This window comes from Bufo bufo, chromosome 5, assembly GCF_905171765.1.
Source record: "Bufo bufo chromosome 5, aBufBuf1.1, whole genome shotgun sequence".
Lineage (NCBI taxonomy): Eukaryota > Metazoa > Chordata > Amphibia > Anura > Bufonidae > Bufo > Bufo bufo.
In genome coordinates this window covers 86,258,582-86,281,814 of record NC_053393.1, presented here as the reverse complement: position 1 = coordinate 86,281,814, position 23,233 = coordinate 86,258,582, and the positions used below count along the sequence as shown (strand labels likewise).

Below are 23,233 nucleotides of genomic sequence, written 5' to 3'. Positions count from 1 at the left end.
TTGTCTTTTGCCAAGATATTTCTCTCACCCAGCATGGGTATATGTAAAAAGACACCCCAAAACACATTCCCCAACGTCTCCTGAATACGGCGATACCACATGTGTGACATTTTTTTGCAGCCTAGGTGGGCAAAGGGGCCCACATTCCAAAGAGCACCTTTCGGATTTCACTGGTCATTTACCTACTTACCACACATTAGGGCCCCTGGAAAATGCCTGGGCAGTATAACTACCCCACAAGTGACCCCATTTTGGAAAGAAGACACCCCAAGGTATTCCGTGAGGGGCATGGCGAGTTCCTAGAATTTTTTATTTTTTGTCACAAGTTAGTGGAAAATGATGATTTTATTTTTTTTTTTTTCATACAAAGTCTCATATTCCACTAACTTGTGACAAAAAATAAAAACTTCCATGAACTCACTATGACCATCAGCGAATACCTTGGGGTCTCTTCTTTCCAAAATGGGGTCACTTGTGGGGTAGTTATACTTCCCTGGCATTCTAGGGGCCCAAATGTGTGGTAAGGAGTTTGAAATCAAATTCTGTAAAAAATGACCTGTGAAATCCGAAAGGTGCTCTTTGGAATATGGGCCCCTTTGCCCACCTAGGCTGCAAAAAAGTGTCACACATCTGGTATCTCCGTACTCAGGAGAAGGTGGGGAATGTGTTTTGGGGTGTCTTTTTACATATACCCATGCTGGGTGAGATAAATATCTTGGTCAAATGCCAACTTTGTATAAAAAAATGGGAAAAGTTGTCTTTTGCCAAGATATTTCTCTCACCCAGCATGGGTATATGTAAAATGACACCCCAAAACACATTCCCCACCTTCTCCTGAGTACGGAGATACCAGATGTGTGACACTTTTTTGCAGCCTAGGTGGGCAAAGGGGCCCATATTCCAAAGAGCACCTTTCGGATTTCACAGGTCATTTTTTTTACAGAATTTGATTTCAAACTCCTTACCACACATTTGGGCCCCTAGTATGCCAGGGCAGTATAACTACCCCACAAGTGACCCCATTTTGGAAAGAAGAGACCCCAAGGTATTTCGTGATGGGCATAGTGAGTTCATATAACTTTTTATTTTTTGTCACAAGTTAGTGGAATATGAGACTTTGTAAGAAAAAAAAAAAAATCATCATTTTCCGCTAACTTGTGACAAAAAATAAAAAGTTCTATGAACTCACTATGCCCATCAGCGAATACCTTAGGGTGTGTACTTTCCGAAATGGGGTCATTTGTGGGGTGTTTGTACTGTCTGGGCATTGTAGAACCTCAGGAAACATGACAGGTGCTCAGAAAGTCAGAGCTGCTTCAAAAAGCGGAAATTCACATTTTTGTACCATAGTTTGTAAACGCTATAACTTTTACCCAAACCATTTTATTTTTACCCAAACATTTTTTTTTTATCAAAGACATGTAGAACAATAAATTTAGAGCAAAATTTATATACGGATGTCGTTTTTTTTTGCAAAATTTTACAACTGAAAGTGAAAAATGTCATTTTTTTTGCAAAAAATCGTTAAATTTCGATTAATAACAAAAAAAGTAAAAATGTCAGCAGCAATGAAATACCACCAAATGAAAGCTCTATTAGTGAGAAGAAAAGGAGGTAAAATTCATTTGGGTGGTAAGTTGCATGACCGAGCAATAAACGGTGAAAGTAGTGTAGGTCAGAAGTGTAAAAAGTGGCCTGGTCTTTCAGGGTGTTTAAGCACTGGGGGCTGAGGTGGTTAACAGGGGTGTGTAGACTTTTTATATCTACTGTATCTCCCATCAACTATGGTCCCTTGTGCCTTCCTATATACCCCCCTTCCCCTCTGCCCAAAGCCGGGGATCTGGGGAACTTCAGCAAACAACAAACATGCAGTGTACACTAGACAAGGCATCTGCATTCCCTTGTAGTCTGCCCGGCCTTTGCTCTACAGAAAACATATAGTCCTGTAGGGCCAGAAACCAGCGGTTGACACGGGCATTGTTACTCTGTTTCTCCCTCAACCATTTCAGAGGGGCTTGATCCGATTCCAGCTTAAATCTCTGTCCCAAGAGGTAGTATCGGAGGTAATCAAGCACTCACTTAATGGCCAAGCATTCTCATTCAATTATCGAATAATTTCGCTCTGCCAAGGAAAGCTTTTTGCTGAGGTAACACACAGGATGTTCCTCCCCATTTATGACTTAAGACATCACTGCCCCTAGGCCTACCTCTGATGCATCTGCCTGAATGATAAATTCCTGGGAGAAGTCAGGGGCTACCAAGATTGGCTGTCTACAGAGGGCTGACTTAAGCTTCTGGAAGGCCTCTTCAGCCTCGGGGGACCACTTGATCACAGCAGATTCCCCCCCCTTCCCTTTGTAAGGTCGGTCAGGGGGTACTGCTATTTCTGCAAACCTAGGGACAAATCTCCTGTAATATCCCACAATACTGAGAAATGCCTCAACCTGCTTCTTGGTAAGTGGGCGGGGTATATATATTGATGCCCCCTAGCGTAATTCACCAAAGGCCCGACTAAATCCATCGCAATTCTCTCGAAGGGTACCTCGATAATAGGCAATGGTATTAAAGGGTTACAGAAGTTGGCAACTGTAGAGGTTACTTGGCATGTAGGGCAGGATTGGCAGTAATCCTTAATTTCTCTGTAACACCCAGGCCAATAAAACCTTTGTAAAACCCTTCCAAGGGTCTTATCTGCCCCTAAGTGTCCCCCTAAGACATGGCTATGTGCCAGGTCCATTACCATGCGTCGGTATGGCTTGGGAACACAAGCTGTTCCATCAATTCTTCCTGGATATTAGTCACCCGGTATAACAAATTTTCATTCATGGCAAAGTGAGGGTACCTTTCATCTGCCCCTGGCTCTTGAGGTTCCCCATTGACTACCCCCACATTGTTTAAGGCTGCTTTTAGAGTCTCATCTCGAAACTGGACGGTCCCAAAGTTTCACGAGATACTTCTAAGTCAGGGACTGACTCCTCAAGCGCAGACTACTCCTCATTCTCACCTACCATGACCGAGAATGGGAATTCAGGGACCACCTCAGGATCAGAGAGCACGGGGCTGTCTGTGCACCCAGGGCATTGTTGCGGTACTGCCTTGGCCCAAAGATCCCAGAACAAAGGACAATCCCGGCCAATGATAAGTCATAATACGCCTTCTGGGGTTCGCCTGAGAGAAAGGGGGCCAGCACCTCGGCCCATTGCTCAGCTGGTAGTCTTTCACGCTCAGCGACCCACTCAAAGACTGTGAGGAAGGCTTCTACGTCGTCCTCTGCGGTCATTTTTAGTAAGGCTGAATGCACACTTTTCCTTCCACCACCACCTGAACTTTGTTCGGCCACATACCCCACTTGTTGTGCTGCTATACCGTCTCTTAGGGTTGCAATTAGCTCTGTCAGTAGGCGGTTCGTCTCTTGTTGATGTGCATTAGCCTGCCGTACCAAAGTATCAACCAGCTACTGCTGCTGACACATGCAATATTGGCTCTTACTTCACCGAGGCCAGGAACCTCAGTGACACATATCTCCCATCAACGATGGTCCCTTGTGCCTTCCTCCAAGTGTTATACAAACTGTGGTACAGTTTTACATGGCTCAACTCAAATGGGAATGTCGGCAATGGAGGCTGTGGTGGCACTACTCCAGATTTGGCATCTGGTTTTTCCATCCCTGATGCAGGGGTTTATCCGGTTCACTGTTTGCACTGCCTCTTAGCCATTGGGCCTCACACAGCCTGCATATGCAGTTTGTGAGGAGAATGCTCCAACCCTTACCTGCCTCTCGGTCCCTCTAGTTTCTCTATTGGTGGGGAGACTTGCTGTCTAGGGGCAATTACATAGGAAGACAATTAAAGGGGTTCTCCAGGTTTTTAATATCGATGACCTATCCTCAGGATAGATTATCAATAGAGATGAGCGAACTTTTGAGAAATTCCATTCTTCACTGAATTTTAACAAGAAATTCAATTTGTTACGAATTACTTCGTCACATATCGCTTTCTATTTTATGAAGCGGGCACAATTATTTTGCTGATCCCCGTCATATACCCCCTCAGATGTCACATTTAACACTGATCATGGCATCTATGACTCGCATTCAGCTGCTCAGAGGTTAATCAGGGGTTAAAAAAATTATACTCATCTCATCCACTTGATCGCGGAGGCCGTCCGCTCTCGTCGTTATCGAAGAAAACCCACCAAAGGACCTGCGGCGAGCGTGATGATCTCACCACGTGATCACGTTGGGCACGCGTGGAGATGTCATTGTTGGGTATTCTTCAATCAAGACGGGAGCGCACGGCCTCTCCGCGATCAAGTGGATGAGGTGAGTATAATTTTTTTTACTTTCAACCACCATTTTAGGAAAAATTGATTCGTCACCACGAAGCGTGAGTAAATTCGCCTTCGTGGCGAATTGCATTTTTCATGAAATTCTGATCGAAATCCACTTTTAGATACTTTGATACACTCAACACTAATTATAATATCAGATCAGCTGTTTGAGGTGGCTGCAGCACACTGATGAGTGCTGCAGCCTCCTTGCAGCTTACCAAGCACAGCACCATCCATTTGATAGCAGCTATGCTTGGTATCGCAGCTCAGCCCTATTCACATGTGACCGATGAACGTGACATCAGTAGCGTAGGAAGAGGCCACCGTGCTTATTGGAGCACCATACTCTCTTCAAACAATCAGTGGGGGAGCAGGGAGTCGGATGCCCATGGATCAGGTATTAATGGCCTATCCTACAGATAGCCCATCAATATCAAAATCTTGGAAAATCCCTTTAATCTTTCAATATGTTTTTGTAGTGTGGAAGGAAGATGGAGAATCTAATAGAAACTTATACACATGCTGCCATCGCCGGATAGGTATCCAAGACAACGATCTTAAAGGGGTTGTGTCACTTCAGATAATTGCATTTATCATCTAGAGAAAGTTAATACAATCCACTTCCTAATATATTGTTATTATCCATATTGCTTCCTTTGCTGGATTCATTTTTCCATCACATTATACACTGCTCATTTCAATGGTTACGATCTCCCTGCAATCCAGCAGCGGTGGTCGTGCTGGCACACTGTAAGAAAAAGCAGTAGCCTATGTGCGCTCCCACAGTCTTGGCCACCAGACAGGCCGGAACCTTTACCTATAGTGTGCAGGCACGGCCACCGCTGATGGATTGCAGGTTGATCGTAATCATGGAAACTAGCAGTGTATAATGTGATGGAAATATGAATCAGGCCAACAAAGGAAGCAATATGGACAATCACGATGCATTAGTAAGTGCCTTGTATTAACTTCCTCTACATAATAAATGCCACTTTCTGAAGTGAGACAACCCCTTTAACCATTTAGCCACTGGGATGGACATCACTTTGAATGGAACTTTATTATCAGAATTTCTCAATCATACTTGAACTTTGCTTTATCTTTATCCTTATCTTAGCTTTATCTTAAATGCTTTAAACTTTATAATCGGATCATAGATATACAGGTCCTAGGGTCCACCACTGGAATCCATAGACCATAAAAAGTACATACCTGTATTTTGTCAAAGTAAAGTGCTAATGGACTGACTCTGCATAACTTGTGGCACTTTTCAGAAGGTTGATATACTGTATAGTATCTTTTGTATATATTTTATATATCTGCTAAATTTAATATAATAGATCAAAAATTATTAGACTCAAAACACAAAAAATGCAAATCAGTTTTTTTTTCTGTATATGTGAAGGGTCTTAATATTTATAGTGCATTAATACATGTCATTTTTTTCTTTTCAGGAACCTACCCCTTGCTATTGCCATTTCAATGCCGATAGTTACTATAATATATCTGCTGACCAATGTTGCATATTATGTGGTTCTGGATACGGCAGCCGTTCTCACCAGTGATGCAGTGGCTGTGGTAATTCCTCATAAATACAGTGCAATAAAACCATTCTTTAAAACACTAGTTATTCATACTATTTATGTGTAGTAGCTGAAAGTATTACTTATTTGTATTATTATTTCTACAGACATTTGGAAATCAAGTGCTGGGCCACGCCAAATGGCTTATTCCAATAGCCGTGGCAATGTCTTGTTATGGTGGACTAAACTCATCCATAATTATAGCTTCAAGGTAAGCAAATATCTAGTGACGGAATAACCATGTGGATACATTTTCCAGCACACACCCTTTCTACTGAACTGAGTATTAAAGGGGTTGTCTCATCTCAGACAATGGGGGCATATCGCTAGGATATGCCTCCATTGTCTTATAGGTGCCGGTCCTACCACTGGGACCCGCACCTATATCGGGAACGGAGCCCCGCAAAGTGGTGGCTGGAGGACTCTGATCCGGCCACCACCAAGTGCTCTCCCCATACAAGTGAATGGGAGCATACTACGCGTGACCGGCCACCGCTCCTATTCACTTGTACGGGCCTAACGGAAATAGCTTAGCCAGTGCTAGGCAGTTTTCGGCGGCCCTAAAGAAAATGAATGGAAGGCAGCATGCCCAGTGCGCCCTCCACCACTTACAGGGTTCCGTTCTCGATATAGGTGCGGATCCCACCATTTGGACCTGCACCTGTCAGACAATGGGGGCATATCCTAACGATATGCCCCCATTGTCTGAGATGAGACAACCCCAGGCTTAATGTGACTACTTGTTGTACAGAGCATTAGTTGGGCTTCCAAATGGGTTCATAGGGCATTATTATATAGTACCTTGCTGGGTGTGCCTCCAAATTTTTATGGAACTATATGGAGGTTTTTCCTGCTGGATTCCATGCAAAATTGACAGAAAATTATGAAATGCATCGTTGAATGCTGAATTACAGAGCTATTCTACCCTAGAAGCAAGTATCTAAGAGAGGAGGAGATGTGCGAGTTTCCTGTAGTTCAATTTGGGTCCAATTCTATCGAATCGCAGATTTGGCAGATTCAATTTGGATACAAATAAATTCTACCTGAACCAAAAGCACTCGGATTAGCTCGAAATGTCATCCATGATACTCTGGGGTCTCCTAGGACTGTATCCAACCTCTTTCAAGCTCTTTAACATCAATAAATCATTAGTAATGTCAAAATGACAGCAACATATATGACTATGAGTGTACCGGTGGCAGCCGGTGGTAAGAAATAGCCTGTTTAACAACACACTGTATGATTTTTTAAAAAATATAATTAAAAAGGTTGTTAAAGGGGCTATTAATTATTGAAATTTTATGCAAATCGCAATAATTAATATTCATAAATAGGCGTGAGTCGTCTAGTGATGCCTCCGCCTATCTATACCAATTAAACAATCACCTTACTCTACACTGAACTGCCTACGTCTATTGCTGCGGCGCCTATTACAATAAAAGACCACACACGGTGATTAAATAAAAGGTATTCATTAAAACACTATACGTTATAGTCTAATATCTGCTTATAATTATATATATCTAAATCAATGGAATAGATATATATGTTTATAGCAGCACACAACAATATAATATATAAACAACTATAACAACACACTAATACGGTACTAACTACACTAGACACAATCCCACTTCCAATACTCACCCCCAAAATCGAACTATACCTAACACTTACATACACGTTAACAGCCCACCCAACCTGGCTCTAAGCTGTCCCTAGGGGGATTACGAGGGGTTAATACACACTCGGCTGCTGCTGGGGTATGCAGGGCAGCCGTGAAGGGGTATCAAAGGGTACCAGGGGATCAAGGGTATATGATGGGTTGTACAGGGGTTAATCCAGTGGAACTGTGCAGGGGGTAACCCAGGAAAGGGTTAACACTAAATGTAGGGGAATGAGGGGTATAATAAGGGTACGGTGGTATAGGGCAGGGGTAATGCAGGGGTTAAATGATACTCAGCCGATATGCTCATTGTCCAGGGGGTGCTCGTTTCTCCAGGGGATGATCCTCTCTTGGTGGCTGGTGGTCAGTGAGACTCTTCAGCGTAGCGCCGCCGGACTATTTGAGCTCAGCGGCGCTTGCTCCCATACCACCAGTGTCGCGGCACGCATGCGCGCCACCAGCAAGAACATGTGGGCCGGCGCAGTGATATGACGTCACCACGCCGGCCCGCGCCCTCCGGAGCACGCTTCCAGGCGGGGGGATCCTTTGATCCTCCCGCCTGTGGAGCGGATACACACCTCCGGCGCTGTAATTACAGCGCCGGAGGTCAGCCACACACAGGGGCATGGGAACTCTTTGTTCCCATGTCCCTGTTAGGCATACCATCTCCGGCGCTTATTGATCCTCTGTCCTTTGAAGAGGCGGACGCTGGACATAATTGTCCAGCTGTCCGTCTCTTCCACCACCCCAGCAGGCACATTCCAGAGGGGGGGGCAGGGGAGACTGGACATATTCCTTTGCCCATACATGTTTATAGATACTTGGGGCACATCTATAAACATATGAGCGGACCCAATATACACATAGGGGGCAGTTATATATTACAATAAGCCCACCTATAACATACATTATATACATAGAGGTATACATATATATACATAGATGCTTGGGGCACATCCATAAATATATATGTACACATACCAATAAGCCCACCCATATAACACACTATATACATAGAGATGCATGCTGCCAAAGGGGCATACATACATCTCCATGTATACACATATATCCTACCTGTATGGGCCCATAAAAAGGGCCAATATATATGCATATATGTCAGGGCATATATACATATATATTTAAATATAACGCTTCCTTCAACAAAGGTGCCAAAATTTCCCTTTTTGGTGGCATATGCCTTCTTCTCCGCCGTCTAACCTGTAAAATGGTGGCCGCTATTTTGAAAGATTAGGCCAAATCAAATCTCAAAAGATTTGGTTTCGGATAGAATAAAAAAAAAATTCAAGATGCATTCAATTAGTTCAGAATTTATCCACTCATCTCTAGGGAGGCTATACCCCGAAGGTGACATGAGATCCTGCAGCTTTATGTTGGGCTTATTTGTGACAGGGCTTCTCACACTTTTGCATCGTAGCCCCACCAGCAATCAACATCCATGCCAAAAGAAGGTAGTGAGGATGTGCTTCTAAGGCCCTCTCTATCAGAAGTGTACATGTCAGTAAAAATTCCTGACAAATATATGAAACGGTAGTCGGCAATGAACCGTATAATACTGTATAGCTATATAGTGGCAGATAATTTGTCACCAGCAATTGTAAAACAAAAGTACATTATTACGCTTTTATATAAGTCAGAAAAATGAATGCTCATCTACCCCAGCCCAGTGTATGACAAAACAGGGGCACTATGGATGCTTGTAGGTATTTAAAGAGCCTTCTCAGTCAGGATCGATTAACATGTTTATAACAGAATCCATAAGATGGAAGTCAAAATGGAAGCCTTTAAGAAGCATTCCGTTTTGATCCTTCATAATACAAGTTGTTCTGTCTTCATACACGTTCACACAGTGTGCAGTCTGACATTTAGTATAACGCATTCCTGTCTTCCAAATAAGAGGACTGTTTTCTGTAGTCTAACTTCTTTATTGGTCAACAGGATTGTGGATTGGTAAAACTACAAGAATACAAATGGCTTGTATAAGTATAAGTCATAACATGAATCAGCAGAAGCATAGAATAGCATGTATTATAAAAGTTACATTAACACTGGGCATATGTCCAAAGTGGCTGCCTATACATAGATTGCATGGCTAGCTAACAAAAATAACTCCCTGAGTGACATTTATACCTAGCTAAACAGCTCTGCGTAACATAATGTCCCTGAAAAAGGGTAGATCTAACTCACCAGATATACTTGCACAAAGATGGTGGAGTTTAAGAAGGAGAACTGCATGGAACAGCTCTGCTGGTGTCCTGTAGTCTGTATGTAGACTGAAGACTGGACTTCTCCTTCCCAGAATGCCTTGCACTACCCACAATGCCTAGCACCTCCCGCAAAGCAATAATTTTTATTAACAAGAAACAAGGTGAAATGCATTTTTACCACCGCTAGATGGTGCTGTTACCTAACTAATAACTACAGGAATACAGAAATTGCAGCAGAATGAATTAGAAATGAAATAGACATGAACTGAAATTAATCTCTCTCTGCTGGATGCTGAACACAAGTCAACAGGCAGCTTAACGGATCCGTCTTGGTTTCCATTATGCAGGAGTCCAGTCCTGCATAACGGAAACCAGGAAGGATCCATTATGCTGCCCAAAGACTTGTACTATGAAGGATCAAAATGGAATGCCTCTTAAAGGCTTCCATTTTGACTTCCATCTTATAGATTCCGTTATTTTCCATTATAACCATGTTATAATGGAAAACAAAAACGGAATCTATAATGGTGATGTGAACCCGCCCTTATAATGATATTAAAGGCAATTTTTCTGTACTCCTAGACTCTTTTATGTTGGAGCACGTGACGGCGACCTCCCAGAAAGTCTGAGTCTGATTCACCTGGAAAATTTTACACCTGTGCCTGCCCTTCTCTTCAATGTAAGTTACACAATGTTAAAATAAAATGGATTTAATAATCAGGATAGTGTAATAATAAAATATTCAGACTTGATTACAGCAAAAAGTCATAGTTACAGACAAGACATAATTACATTCACATTTTGGTATTTACAGAGCCACCATACTCAAATAGTAAGGACTGTGGGACATACCATTTGTTGGATCTGGGGAAGGTAGGATGCGGCAGGGTTGGACTAGGCAACAGAGTGAGCAACTTTATAATGAATTTATAATGAAATTAAAAAGAGTACATGCATTTCTTCTGTAGGGTACATCCTCAGAATCATTTCTTAAATTACCTCTATCCGGCAATGGATAAGCTGTTGTACTGTGATTCAGGCTTGTCCTCAACCTCATGCTCATAATTCTATCCATATGTTAGGCAGCTGCTTTCTGAACACCTTCTTTTACAAACCCATATGTATTTATACAGCTCATTGACTTCATTGGGAGCTTTACACACTTTATGTATGTATGGGGTCATTTATCAAACTTGTGTAAAGTAGAACTGGCTTAGCTGCCTATAGCAACCAATCAGATTCCACCTTTTATTTTCCAAATGAGCTGTCAAAATGAAAGGTGGAATCTGATTGGTTGATATGAGCAACTAAGCCAGTTCTACTTTACACCAGTTTGATAAATGACCCTAGTAGTGTCTAACCAAGATGATACTAGTGAAAAAGGGTTTCTCTTTTGTGCTAATTGATGTGTCTTTACATATTTCTACAAGTTACAGGGGAATGCTATATTGTTTTGCCTTTACATGCTATGTAATATGTCTTAAAAATGTATTGGGCGTGGGCTGATGTGGCTGGAACAAATGTCTATCTGATCTAATCAGGAAATCTAACCTGAAGAGCAGGGGTGGATTAAGTGCATAATAGGCCCGGGTGCAGTCTACCCAACTTGGGCCCTCCCTCCATTTTAGTTTGGGGTTTTTTCTGTATGAAGAGGCTGCAGTGCTTTGTGAGCGCCACAGTCTCTTCCTAGGCCATATAACATCACATTCATCTAGGACACAGCAGCACACAGTCCTCCAGACTGAAAAAATACCCAGGAGCCATTGGCTCTTAAACTGAAAAATTTAGGAGCCAAATTAAATTTTTAGTCGCCAAATATAAAATACATATAATTATAATGTCACAGAAAATAATGCACTATAATAATAGATGCAAGCAAAACATATGGACTAAGCCCTCACTCTATTGATAAAATCTGAGACACTTGGTCAATACATTTTGATCAAAACACATCTAAGCCCACCTACCAAGCGACAAGGTGGTCTCAGTTCAGGCGGGTCCTACGCTAAACATGCCTATGCCGTTATGCATTTATGTTCAGGAGCGCATACCCCACTGTAGCTGGCCAGCTAAGACCTGTCCTAGGTTGCTAGTATAGCTTATATGTATATACAGCTAGACCTTCCAATAGCCTTAATACAGTTCCTATGTTTATGTGTTAAAGACAAAAGCAGAGCTATTTACTGAGACATCATGTTTTGGATGTCATATAACTGTTATATTTTGTGTTCACAGAAGCAGAAAAGGATAATATGCCTTTAAGATTAATTTTCTAATGTAGGGTAAGCTCAGTGACACAGCAGAAACAACGGAGAGCATAGTGTTAATCTGTTGTTGCTGGTCAGAAGTCTAGACCAATCACAGCCAGCTTCTCACACAGCAAGAGCTTTCAACAATCACAGCCTGCCTCACATACAGCCTGTCTGGGAATTCCCCCAGCTCTTGCTGCTAGAATCATTATTTACCAGAGATAGGAGCTGAAGAGACATTCATTCCACTGAGAGCTAAGTTTTATTGGAATAAGAGGCCAATATAGGTATTTAAAACAGTTATATAATGTTCATATTGTTAGTAATGTGTTTAGAACTGTATAGTGAACTAGATATATATGTGTTTACTTACAGTTCCACCAAACTACAATTGCAACCATACAATTGCAAATTCAATTGCAAACTACAAATTGCAAATACAATTGCAAACTACAAATAGCATACTAATAGCAATCCATACAAATTGCATACAAACTGCGAACTGCTCATACCAGATCATAAGCAATTGCATACTGCAAACTGCAAACCAAGTTGAGCAAACAGAACTATTAGTTAGACCTTAGATATACCTCTCAGAGAGATCATAAAGTGTTTAACCTCTTACGGACACAGGGAGTACCTGTACACCCTGATGTCCGAGTCCTTAAGGACACAGGGCATAAAGGTACGCCCTGTGTATTTCCGATCACCGCCGCGCGGAACTCTGTGACAATGCCGAGGGGGGTACTGTTTTTTTCTGAAATTTATGAGGCTTTCATTTATATTTTATTTTTTCTGTTAGGTTTAGGGTGGGTTAGGGTAGTGAACGTGACACTAAATAAAGTTTTACACACGCGCGCACACACACACACACACTACCCTATTGCCCGCCAGATTTTCTCGGCCAAGGAGGCATACGCCCTGCTTGCCTCCGACTCCGAGAGCCCCAGTGAGGACGAGGATGACCCCACTTTCCTCTTGTCATCCACGTCCTCCTCCTCATCTAGTGATGATGATGAGCCCCCAAGGCGGCGGAGACACCGCCAGGCGGTCCAAGAGGACCCCCATGCCAGGGACCTTGTGACCTACACTAGTATGAGCCGCCCTGGGGCTCGTACTAGTTTTCCAGCCCACCAGATAAGTCCACCTGAGCCCCCTACCGGTGAACTTGTCTGGTGTACCCCAGAGGATTTTGAGCCCGTGATTCCTAACTTTGTTGGCCAACCAGGAGTCCAGATGGGCTTCACTGAATATGACTTTTTTAGATTTTTTTTTCAGTGACGACTTTGTGAATCTGATGGTGGAGCAAACAAACTTGTTCGCCCAACAGTTCATTGCTCAACACCCGGGCTTCTTTTTGGCTAGGTCTGGTGGCTGCACTCCGATCAGTGCAGCCGAGATGAGGACATTTTGGGGCCTCATGCTGCACATGGGCCTAGTAAAAAAAAACTGTGTCAGGCAGTACTGGAGTGGGGACGTCCTCTACCAGACCCCACTCTACTGTATGGCCATGACACGTTCTTGTTTTGAGGCCATTCGGAAATGCCTGCATTATGCAGAAAATGCAGCATGTCCCCCCTGCCTGTACAAAATCAGGCCGGTCATCGATCACTTCGGGGCCAAATTTTTGGAGGCTTATGTACCTGGAAGGGAGGTCGCTGTTGATGAGTCTCTCATTGCTTTCAATGGGAGACTCATTTTCCGCCAGTATGTTCCCTCTAAGTGGGCGAGGTATGGGGTGAAGCTGTACAAACTTTGTGAGAGTACCTCAGGGTACACTTACAAGTTTTGTGTGTACGAGGGGCGAGATTCCCGTATTGAACCCCCAGAATGTCCCCCCACTCTGGGTGTTAGCGGGAAACTTGTGTGGGACCTTATGCACCCACTGCTAGATAAGGGTTACCACCTGTACGTGGATAACTTTTATACTAGTATCCCCTTTTTCAAGTCCCTCGCCTCCAGATCCACGTCCGCTTGTGGGACCGTGCGGAAAAATCTAAGCGGCCTCCCTACCCACCACCTCCAGGTACCTATCCCCAGGGGTGAGACCTGCCCTTACCAGTGGAAACCTGTTGCTGGTCAGATATAAGGACAAGAGGGATGTCCTTGTACTGTCCACAATTCACAGTAACAGCATCACACCTGTCCCTGTGCGAGATACCACGGCAACGGTCCTCAAGCCCGATTGTATCGTGGACTACAATAGGTATATGTGAGGAGTTGATCTTTCTGATCAAGTCCTCAAGCCATATAACGCCATGCGCAAAACCCGGGCATGGTACAAAAAAGTTGCGGTCTACTTGGTACAAGTTGCCTTGTACAACTCTTTTGTGCTGTCCCGGAGCGCTGGCAACACAGGGAAATTCCTGCAGTTTTATGAGGCAGTCTTTAAGGCCCTGATCTTTTCTGACCAGGAAAGAGCAGGCCGGAGTACCTCGGGAACTGGAGGCGCCCGGATCGTCCCTGGCCAACACTTTCCAGGTGTGGTCCCCCATACTGGAAAAAAAGGACGGTCCCAAAAAAAGTGCAGAGTGTGTCACAGGAGGGGGATACGGAAGGACACCACCACTCAGTGTGACACGTGCCCCGATCATCCGGCTTCTGCATTGACGGTTGCTTCAGGGAGTACCACACTTCCATGGAGTACTACATTTTTAATCCCCTTCCTCAATTTTAATTCTATTTGGCCGCAGACAATCGCCCAGAAAAAAACTAACAAAAAAAATACTTTGGCTCTCTTTGGAGACACTAAAACCAAATTTTAAAAAATTTATTTTCAAAAATGATATTATTTTGTAAAACTAAAATAAATGTAAAAAAGTATACATATTAGGTATCGCCGCGACTGTAAGAACCTGAACTATAAAAATACCACATGATTTAACCCCTCAGATGAACACAGTCAAAAATGGCTTTTTTTACACCGTTTTTATTGTATTTTTTTGACTGTGTTCATCTGAGGGGTTAGGTCATGTGTTATTATTATAGAGCAGATTCTTACAGACCCGGCGATACCTAATATGTTTATGACTTTTTGATTGCTTGCTATTACACTTTTTGTGATGTAAGGTGGCTGATGTAATGGCTTTTTTTTGTCACCTTACATCACATAAAGTGTAATAGCAAGCAATCAAAAAGTTATATGCACCCCAAAATAGTGCCAATAAAACCGTCCTCTCACCCCAGAAAAAATGAGCCCCTACCTAAGACAATCGGCAAAAAAAAAAAAAAAAAAAACAGATTCTCAGACTATGGAGATACTAAAATATTATTTTTTGTTTAAAAAAGGATATCATAGTGTAAAACCAAAATAAATTTTAAAAAGTAGACATATTAGGTATTGCCACGTCTGTAAGAATCTGCTCTATAAAAATAACACATGAACTAACCCCTCAAATGAACATAGTAAAAAAAAAAAAAATTTAACGGTGCCAAAACAGCTATTTTTTGCCAAATTTTCCATTTTAGTCCATTTTTTCTGTTAACAAAGCAAGGGTTAACAGTCAAACAAAACTCTATATTTATTGCCCTGATTCTGTAGTTTTCATAAACACCCCATATGTGGTCATAAAATGTTGTATGGCCAAACGGCAGGGCGCACAAGGAAAGGAGCGCCATATGGTTTTTGGAAGGCAGATTTTGCTGGACTGGTTTTTTGACATCATGTCCCATTTGAAGCCCCCTGATGCACCCCTAGAGTAGAAACTCCATAAAAGTGACCCCATCTAAGAAACTACACCGCTCATTGTATTCAAAACTGATTTTACAAACTTTGTTAACCCTTTAGGTGTTCCACAAGAGTTATTGGCAAAAGAAGATGAAATTTCTGAATTTCAATTGTTTGTAACTTTGCATCACAAAAAATTATATGTACCCTAAAAAAAGTCCCAACAAAACTGCTACCTTATCCCGTAGTTTCCAAAATGGAGTAACTTTTTTGGAGTTTCTACTCTAGGGGTGCATCAGGGGGGCTTCAAATGAGACATGGTGTAAATAAACCAGTCCAGCAAAATGTGCCTTCCAGAAACCATATGGTGTTCCTTTCCTTCTGCGCCCTGCCGTGTGCCCGTACAGTAGTTTACGACCACATATGGGGTGTTTCAATAAACTACAGAATCAGGGCAATAAATATTGAGTTTTGTTTGGCTGTTAACCCTTGCTTTGTTACTGGAAAAAATGGATAAAAATTGAAAATTTGCCCAAAAATTTTAATTCTGAAATTTCATCTCCATTTGCCAATAACTCTTGTGGAACACCTAAAGGGTTAACAACATTTGTAAAATCAGTTTTAAATACCTTGAGGAGTGTAGTTTTTTAGATGGGGTAACTTTTATGAAGTTTCTACTCTAGGGGTGCATCAGGGCGGCTTCAAATGCGACATGGTGTAAATAAACCAGTCTAGCAAAATCTGCCTTCCAGAAACCATATGGTGTTCCTTTCCTTCTGCGCCCTGCCATGTGCCCGTACAGTAGTTTACGACCACATATGGGGTGTTTCTATAAACTACAGAATCAGGCCAATAAGTATTGAGTTTTAATCTCTCTTAAGGTACTGCGCGATACGCTTCCTGCATGCCTCCACTAACTGTCAGTGCTCAAGAACCCGCAGTATACAGTGACTCAAATGCCCTCAGATGGGTAACTTACCTGATTCTGAGTGTTCGTCTGTTTGTTTGACTGTCTGTCCTTCGTTTTCTTTGTCTTCTTTATGTTGTCACATCCAGAGTGAAGGGAAAACAGGAGGCTGGACCCTACTGATTAAGCTGATATTGAGCTTGCCCCGGCCGGTGGCACAGCTCAGTTTGAAAGGGCTGCTTACTCGCACTCACACAGAGCGCTGTGTGACGTCACAGCAAGAGCTACGGGTGACTAGGAGGACTAGAATTACTCCAACATGTTTCGAATAGTACGCTATTCTTCGTCAGGGATGCTTGTTCAGGCTCCTAGTGTTACTTTTAAAGGTCCGTATCTCCTCCCTTGTTTAACCCCTTCATACCTCGTGCATTAAGTTATTGATTATTCAAATGCAAATAGTTCAATTTCTGAGTTTAACCCTGAAGGTACCAATGTGTTTAGGTTGAAAATCCAGCGGCTCTCTGCTCTGGACATTTTTTTGATAAAATCTCCTCCTCTTTTGTCTTTTTTAACCATCTCTATCCCACTGAATATGGTACCATAGCTGTTTCCCCCATGTTTGTCTTTATAGTGCCTAGAGAGAGGATGACCTTCATATTTTCTTCCAATGTTATAAATATGCTCCCCTATCCTTTTGCTTAGGGTTCTTTTTGTACACCCTATGTATGTTTTTTTGCATGGACATATTATGGCATATATTACCCCCTGACTTCTGCAGGTAATGTGGTCACGTATATTATATGCAGCTGTGTCACCTGTCCATTCATTTTTTATTTGCATATTTGTGTGCTGTTTCCTGCTCAAGCGCCTGTGTAGTATAATCAAAAAGTATTGAGTTTTGTTAGGCTGTTAACCCTTGCTTTGTTACTGGAAAAAATGGATTAAAATGGAAAATTTGCCCAAAAATTTTAATTCTGAAATTTCATCTCCATTTGCCAATAACTCTTGTGGAACACCTAAAGGGTTAACAAAGTTTGTAAAAAATCAGTTTTGAATACCTAAGTGGTGTAGTTTCCAAAATGGGGTAACTTTTGGGTGGTTTCTATTATGAAAGCCTCACCAAGTGACTTCAGACCTGAACTGGTCCTGAAAAAGTGGGTTTTGGAAAATTTCTGAAAACTTTCAAGATTTGCTTCTAAACTTATAAGCCTTGTAACGTCCCCAAAAAATAAAATGGCATTCACAAAATGATCCAAACATGAAGTAGACATATGGGGAATGTAAATGAATAACAATTTTTTGAGGTATTACTATTTATTATAGAAGTAGCGAAATTGAAACTTTTGGTAAATTTAGTATTTTTTTATAAATAAAAATGAATTTAATTTTTTGACTCAATTTTACCAGTGTCATGAAGTACAATATGTGACGAAAAAACAATCTCAGAATGGCCAGGATAAGTAAAAGCGTTTTAGAGTTATTCACACATAAAGTGACACTGGTCAGATTTGCAAAAAATGGCCTGGTCCTTAAGGTGAAAATTAGCCCGGTCCTTAAGGGGTTAAATAATTTAAAGTGAGAGTAAAGATACTCACGAGAAAAATTTATCTACCATTTTATGTTGAATGACAAGATTGAACAGTTGAACCACCATCTTATGCATACCGCCATTTTGGGATATCTTTTCAGCACGTGTTATGTACATGGACTATCTGCTGCGGAGGCGGCAGTGTTATATATGAAGAAAAGTTGAAGTTAATAAAGAAGTTATTTGAAGCATTAGGTGTGCTCTTTAAATCTACTGTTTCCATAGAACGGCGCTAGAGTAATTACAGAGTAATAGACAGTCTGGTTAGACTAGAAGTCAGAGATATCAAAATTCTTCTAATGCCACAGCGCAAAAGGCACTTCATAGTGCTGCACCTGTCACAGTGAAACTTTAGCCCTCAGAGGGCGAAGTGATAGCGCTCCTCAACTTGCACAGTAAAGAGCGGATTAGAGCAGCGGAGCGCCAGCATATACCGCCGCGCAGCAACTGTTCCCTGATTGAGCAAGCAAAGACATCTCAGCGAAGCTACCATAAAGGCCATAGAACGTGTGCATTAGTTAAACTGCAGCCAACTCTTAAAGTGGCAAAATAGAGAAAGAGCGCCAACCCTCCTGCGATTCCTAGAGAGAGAAAGAGACGCATAGTGGGAGGCCATAGTCCAAAGCTAGAGTGCCTGCACCGCTATCCACGGAGAGATCACGTACTGCAGTAAGCTAGTTTCCCACCACTAGGCCCAAAGCCTGCAGCAGTGCATCCAAGCCAGAGCATCTTGAGTCTGCACAGAGCATTGCAAGTCTGCACAGAGCATTGCAAGTCTGAACAGAGCATTGCAAGTCTGCACAAGCATCGCAAGTCAGCGCAAGCATCGCATCATATCAAGAAAAGTCTCCCTTAAGATTGACATTTGTTCCTGCTTTTCAGAATAAGGTCAGAGCTTTCCTTTTATTACTTATCATTGCATATAGGCTTTGGCATAAAGAGACATTTTTTTTGTGTTCAGAAATAAGAGACTTTAAATAAAAACAAAGGACAGTTTGTAGTACAAGGACTCTAAATCATTTAAAGTGAAAGTCATGTATTGCCTGCATTTATTGCTGTTGTATTTAAAGTTACAGTCATTTATTTCTGCATTTGTCAGTATTGCATTTAAAGTGAAAGGACTCAATGTTCGTATTGATTGTCAGTATTGCATTTAAAGTAAAATGTCTAAACCCAGTATTACCATCCCACTGTTAGAGGATACAAAGATAGATAGAGTAGGGGGGAAAGAGCAAGGGAACCTTTCTGAGGTAGAAGAGTCTGACATAGCATTAGTCTTGCCTCAAACAAATATAGCCCAAGCAGATGAACTAAGACGTTCATCACGTGCCAGAAAACCGACCCCAAAAATGCTGGAAAATTTGGAGCAAGAAGCAGCACTGAAAGGAAAAAAGTTCGCCGGAATGTATGAGAAGTGGAAATCATACATTAAAGACATTCGTAGAAAGCTAAAGCAAGAAAGTATAAAATGGAACTTGAGTGATATGTAAGAGACGGTAGAAGAATCTGAATCAGAGCTTATGGCAGCATATGTCAACCTGCGGTCACTTACGACACCTGCTCAGGATATTGTAAGGAACATGAACACATGTACTGCGGTCACTAAAGATTTAGTAAAGCTCATGAGATAACTATCATCTGCAGCAAACTATGATGAAGTTAAAGCAAGAAGAAGAATGAACAAGCTTTTTATGAGAGACTATGCTAGGTCCTTAGGGGGAACCACAATCTCAAGTGTGACTTCCTTCACTAGCAGAAGTGCCACCCACATATCAGAGTCCTCAAATACTTCAGCCAAAAGAAAGGAATTAGCTGAACAACTTGCTGTCAAGAAAGCAGAAATTGAGATGGAAGCTGCCATCGAGGTGCAGCGTCAACTGATGGCTGAAAAGCAAGCTGAAAAGGATGCACAACGCCATCAGATGGAAGCTGAAATGGAGGCACAACGCCATCAAATGGAAGCGGAAATGGAGGCAACATCGCCATCAAATGGAAGCTGAATTGAAAAGTCTGGAAAGGCAGAAAGAAGTTAAGATTATAGAAGCCAGACTCAAAGTACATGAGGAGGATATGAGTCAGAGTAGTCATAGATTCAAATCTGTACTAAGTGAAGAAAAAGACTCCTACTTTCCTTCATATGCCCAGGAGAATGGAAGGAAATCTCCAGCATGTAGTGAAGAAATAAGTTAGTATCCTTCCATCCCTGCTCATAAAAACAAAGAGAGGCCTAGTCCAGTGTTAGGAAAAAGGTGTGTGAATTTACTCTACCGGAACAGATGAAGAAAAGGACTCACCTAATTCAGAACTAAGTGAGAAAATAGAACCGGATGATTATATTCCTAGATGTCATCTATGAGGAAGCACGGATAGCATGTAATCCAGTAACATCATCTTACATCTTAAAATCCTTTAAAGGCCTGCAAGAGAGATAAGATGTGCAAGAGCAACTACCGCGTTTCCCCGAAAATAAGACATCCCCCGAAAATAAGACCTGCTTCCAGTTTTGCCTCTTGCTGTAATATAAGGCATCCCCCCGAAAATAAGACATCCCCGATAATAATGCCTCCCCGATAATTAGGCCCCCTGGAATATAAGGTCCCAGAAGTTACTGTAAGGTGTCTGACTCCTCTGGATCGTAGCGGCGGGCGCCGCCGCTCAGCTCACTGATTGGCCGCAGCGCAGCCAGAGCTGTTCAGGCTGTGCGAGGTCTCTTTAAATCAGAGAGCCCGCGCCGCCGCCAGGAAAAGCTGCCGCCTGCTGCCCGCTCTGCCCTGACGGATTCTGGCTGACTCACATTTAGACAGTAAGTGAGTTGCGCAGGGCAGGAGTCGGGCACATTGTGTGGAATCTGGCCGGCACGGACACACAGGGGTGACTGAGGTGGGGGGGGGAAATGTCTGATAAAGTGGTTGGGGGATGTCTGGTGAAGGTGGGAGGGGGGAGAGTTCCCCCCTCTGATCCCCCTGTGTCATGGAAAAATAAGACATCCCTGAAAATAAGACCTAGCGCATCTTTGGGAGCAAAAATTAATATAAGACACTGTCTTATTTTCGGGGAAACAGGGTAGCTTTGCAACCAACGCAGCAGCTAAAGGTCCAAATACTTACAAGAGCAAGTCCAAAGTCACTACTGGGATCTGTAGAGAGACAGAACTGACAAATCTTGAGTCTACCTTTAAGCGTATGTTCTGTGTAGAGAACCACTCCATACATAAGGGCCAACAATTGAAGGAGAAGTCCCAAGAAGAAAAGAAAAAAATTGTGCTGAATAACCAACTGTGTTTCGGATGCCTAAGAAAAGGCCATGTTACTAAGGAGTGTAAGAAAAAGGCCACATGCAGCGTTTGCAAAGGACGCCATCCTACACCACCACATGAAGAACGTCCAAAGAAAGATAAATCCTTAATACCTAAATATACTATGGAAGAAAAGAAAGTATCGGAATTCTCTTGCAGAGTGAGGGAAGGAGAAAGCAATGGCACATCAATGATTGTACCAGTGTGTATATTAAACCCTAAAAGGAGGAACAAGAAGGTATACGCCTATGCGCTGCTGGATGCCCTGAGTGATGTCACCTTCATTGATCAAGAAATCTGCAAGAAATTACAAGTGGCTACAGATCCAGTAACGCTCGAACTCACCACAATGATGGGGAGAGACACATTAGTGAACAGTCAAAGGGTCAAAGGACTGAGAGTTAGAGGACTTCATTCAAACAGCACATTAGATCTACCTCCAGCTTATACAAAAGATGATATACCTCTAGATCGAGATCGCATACCTACCTGTGAAACAGCCAATGAATGGGAGCACCTATCTGTCATATCTCATGAAATGACCCCGCTGAAGGAGTTTGGTGTTGGACTGTTGATAGTCTACAATTGTCCCGAAGCTTTGGTACCATGAAAGCTAATTACAGGAGGAAAGGGTGAACCCTATGCTGTTCAAACTGATCTAGGTTGGGGTGTTTTTGGAGGAAAACAGCAGATCGCAAACTCAAGACATGTGACAGGATTGAATATGAAACAATGTAACACTGCGCGCTTACTCTGCAATAAATAGATAGCCAGCTTGTCACCACCTTCCTACCTATCACACAGATATACAAAACAGCATTGATATCTATATATGTCTCAGTCCTACCTTGACATAGGTGTCATTGCTGTGGTTATGTATCGTGCGGCGGTCCTCGCTTCTCTTCTATATGTGGGGCGAACAGGGAGAGCGGATCCCAGGGAAGATGGCTGCAGCATAGACGATATACTCCCGTTTCTTTTTGCTTACGCTCACGTCTGAGCGGGTGACAGGATTGTGTCATCAAATATCTGTCCAAGAGTTGCCAACTGTAAGTCCAGTAAAAGTAATCAAGATTCTTGAATCCGACTTTGCAGATATAAGTTCTATAGAAAAGAGTGTATCTCAAGAAGACATAAAGTTCGTACACACTCTAGAAGAAAGTATTCAGCAGAATCAACAAGGTCATCTTGACATGCCCTTACCTTTTAGAGAACAACCTCGTCTGCCAAATAACAGAAATCTTGCCCTAGCAAGATTGAAATGGTTGAAGAAAAGGATGGGAGGAGATCCCAAATTCAAGCAGGATTATTTGAAATTCATGGAAGGCATCCTCGAAGAAGGACATGCAGAGAAAGTTAATAACAAACCTAAAGAAGAAGTGTGGTACATCTCACATCAAGGTGTTTACCACTCAAAGAAACCAGATAAGATTAGAGTAGTATTTGATTGCTCAGCAAAGTACAATGGTGTTGCATTGAATGATCATCTACTAAAAGGACCAGATCTTACAAACGCTCTGTCAGGAGATCTCTGTAGATTCAGAAAGTATCCCATAGCGGTCATGTGTGAAGTTGAAAAGATGTTTCACCAGTTTCATGTGAAGAATGAAGATAGAGACTTCCTGAGGTTTCTATGGTGGGAGGATGCAGATACAGATACAGAGCCAGCAGAATACAGAATGAAAGTACACTTGTTTGCAGCAGCATCATCTCCAGGTTGCGCC

At 42.3% G+C, this 23,233-nt stretch overlaps 1 protein-coding gene across 1 annotated transcript in view; it reads left to right on the top strand.

Moving 5' to 3' along the window:
- Positions 1-23,233, top strand: part of LOC121001278 (Y+L amino acid transporter 2-like) — a 134,810-nt gene that overhangs the window by 95,551 nt on the left and 16,026 nt on the right. Inside the window, exons 5-7 of the mRNA XM_040432271.1 lie at positions 5,784-5,907; positions 6,020-6,123; positions 10,386-10,482. Of these exons, the coding sequence (XP_040288205.1) occupies positions 5,784-5,907; positions 6,020-6,123; positions 10,386-10,482 (325 nt within the window). The remainder of the gene's footprint in view (positions 1-5,783; positions 5,908-6,019; positions 6,124-10,385; positions 10,483-23,233) is intronic.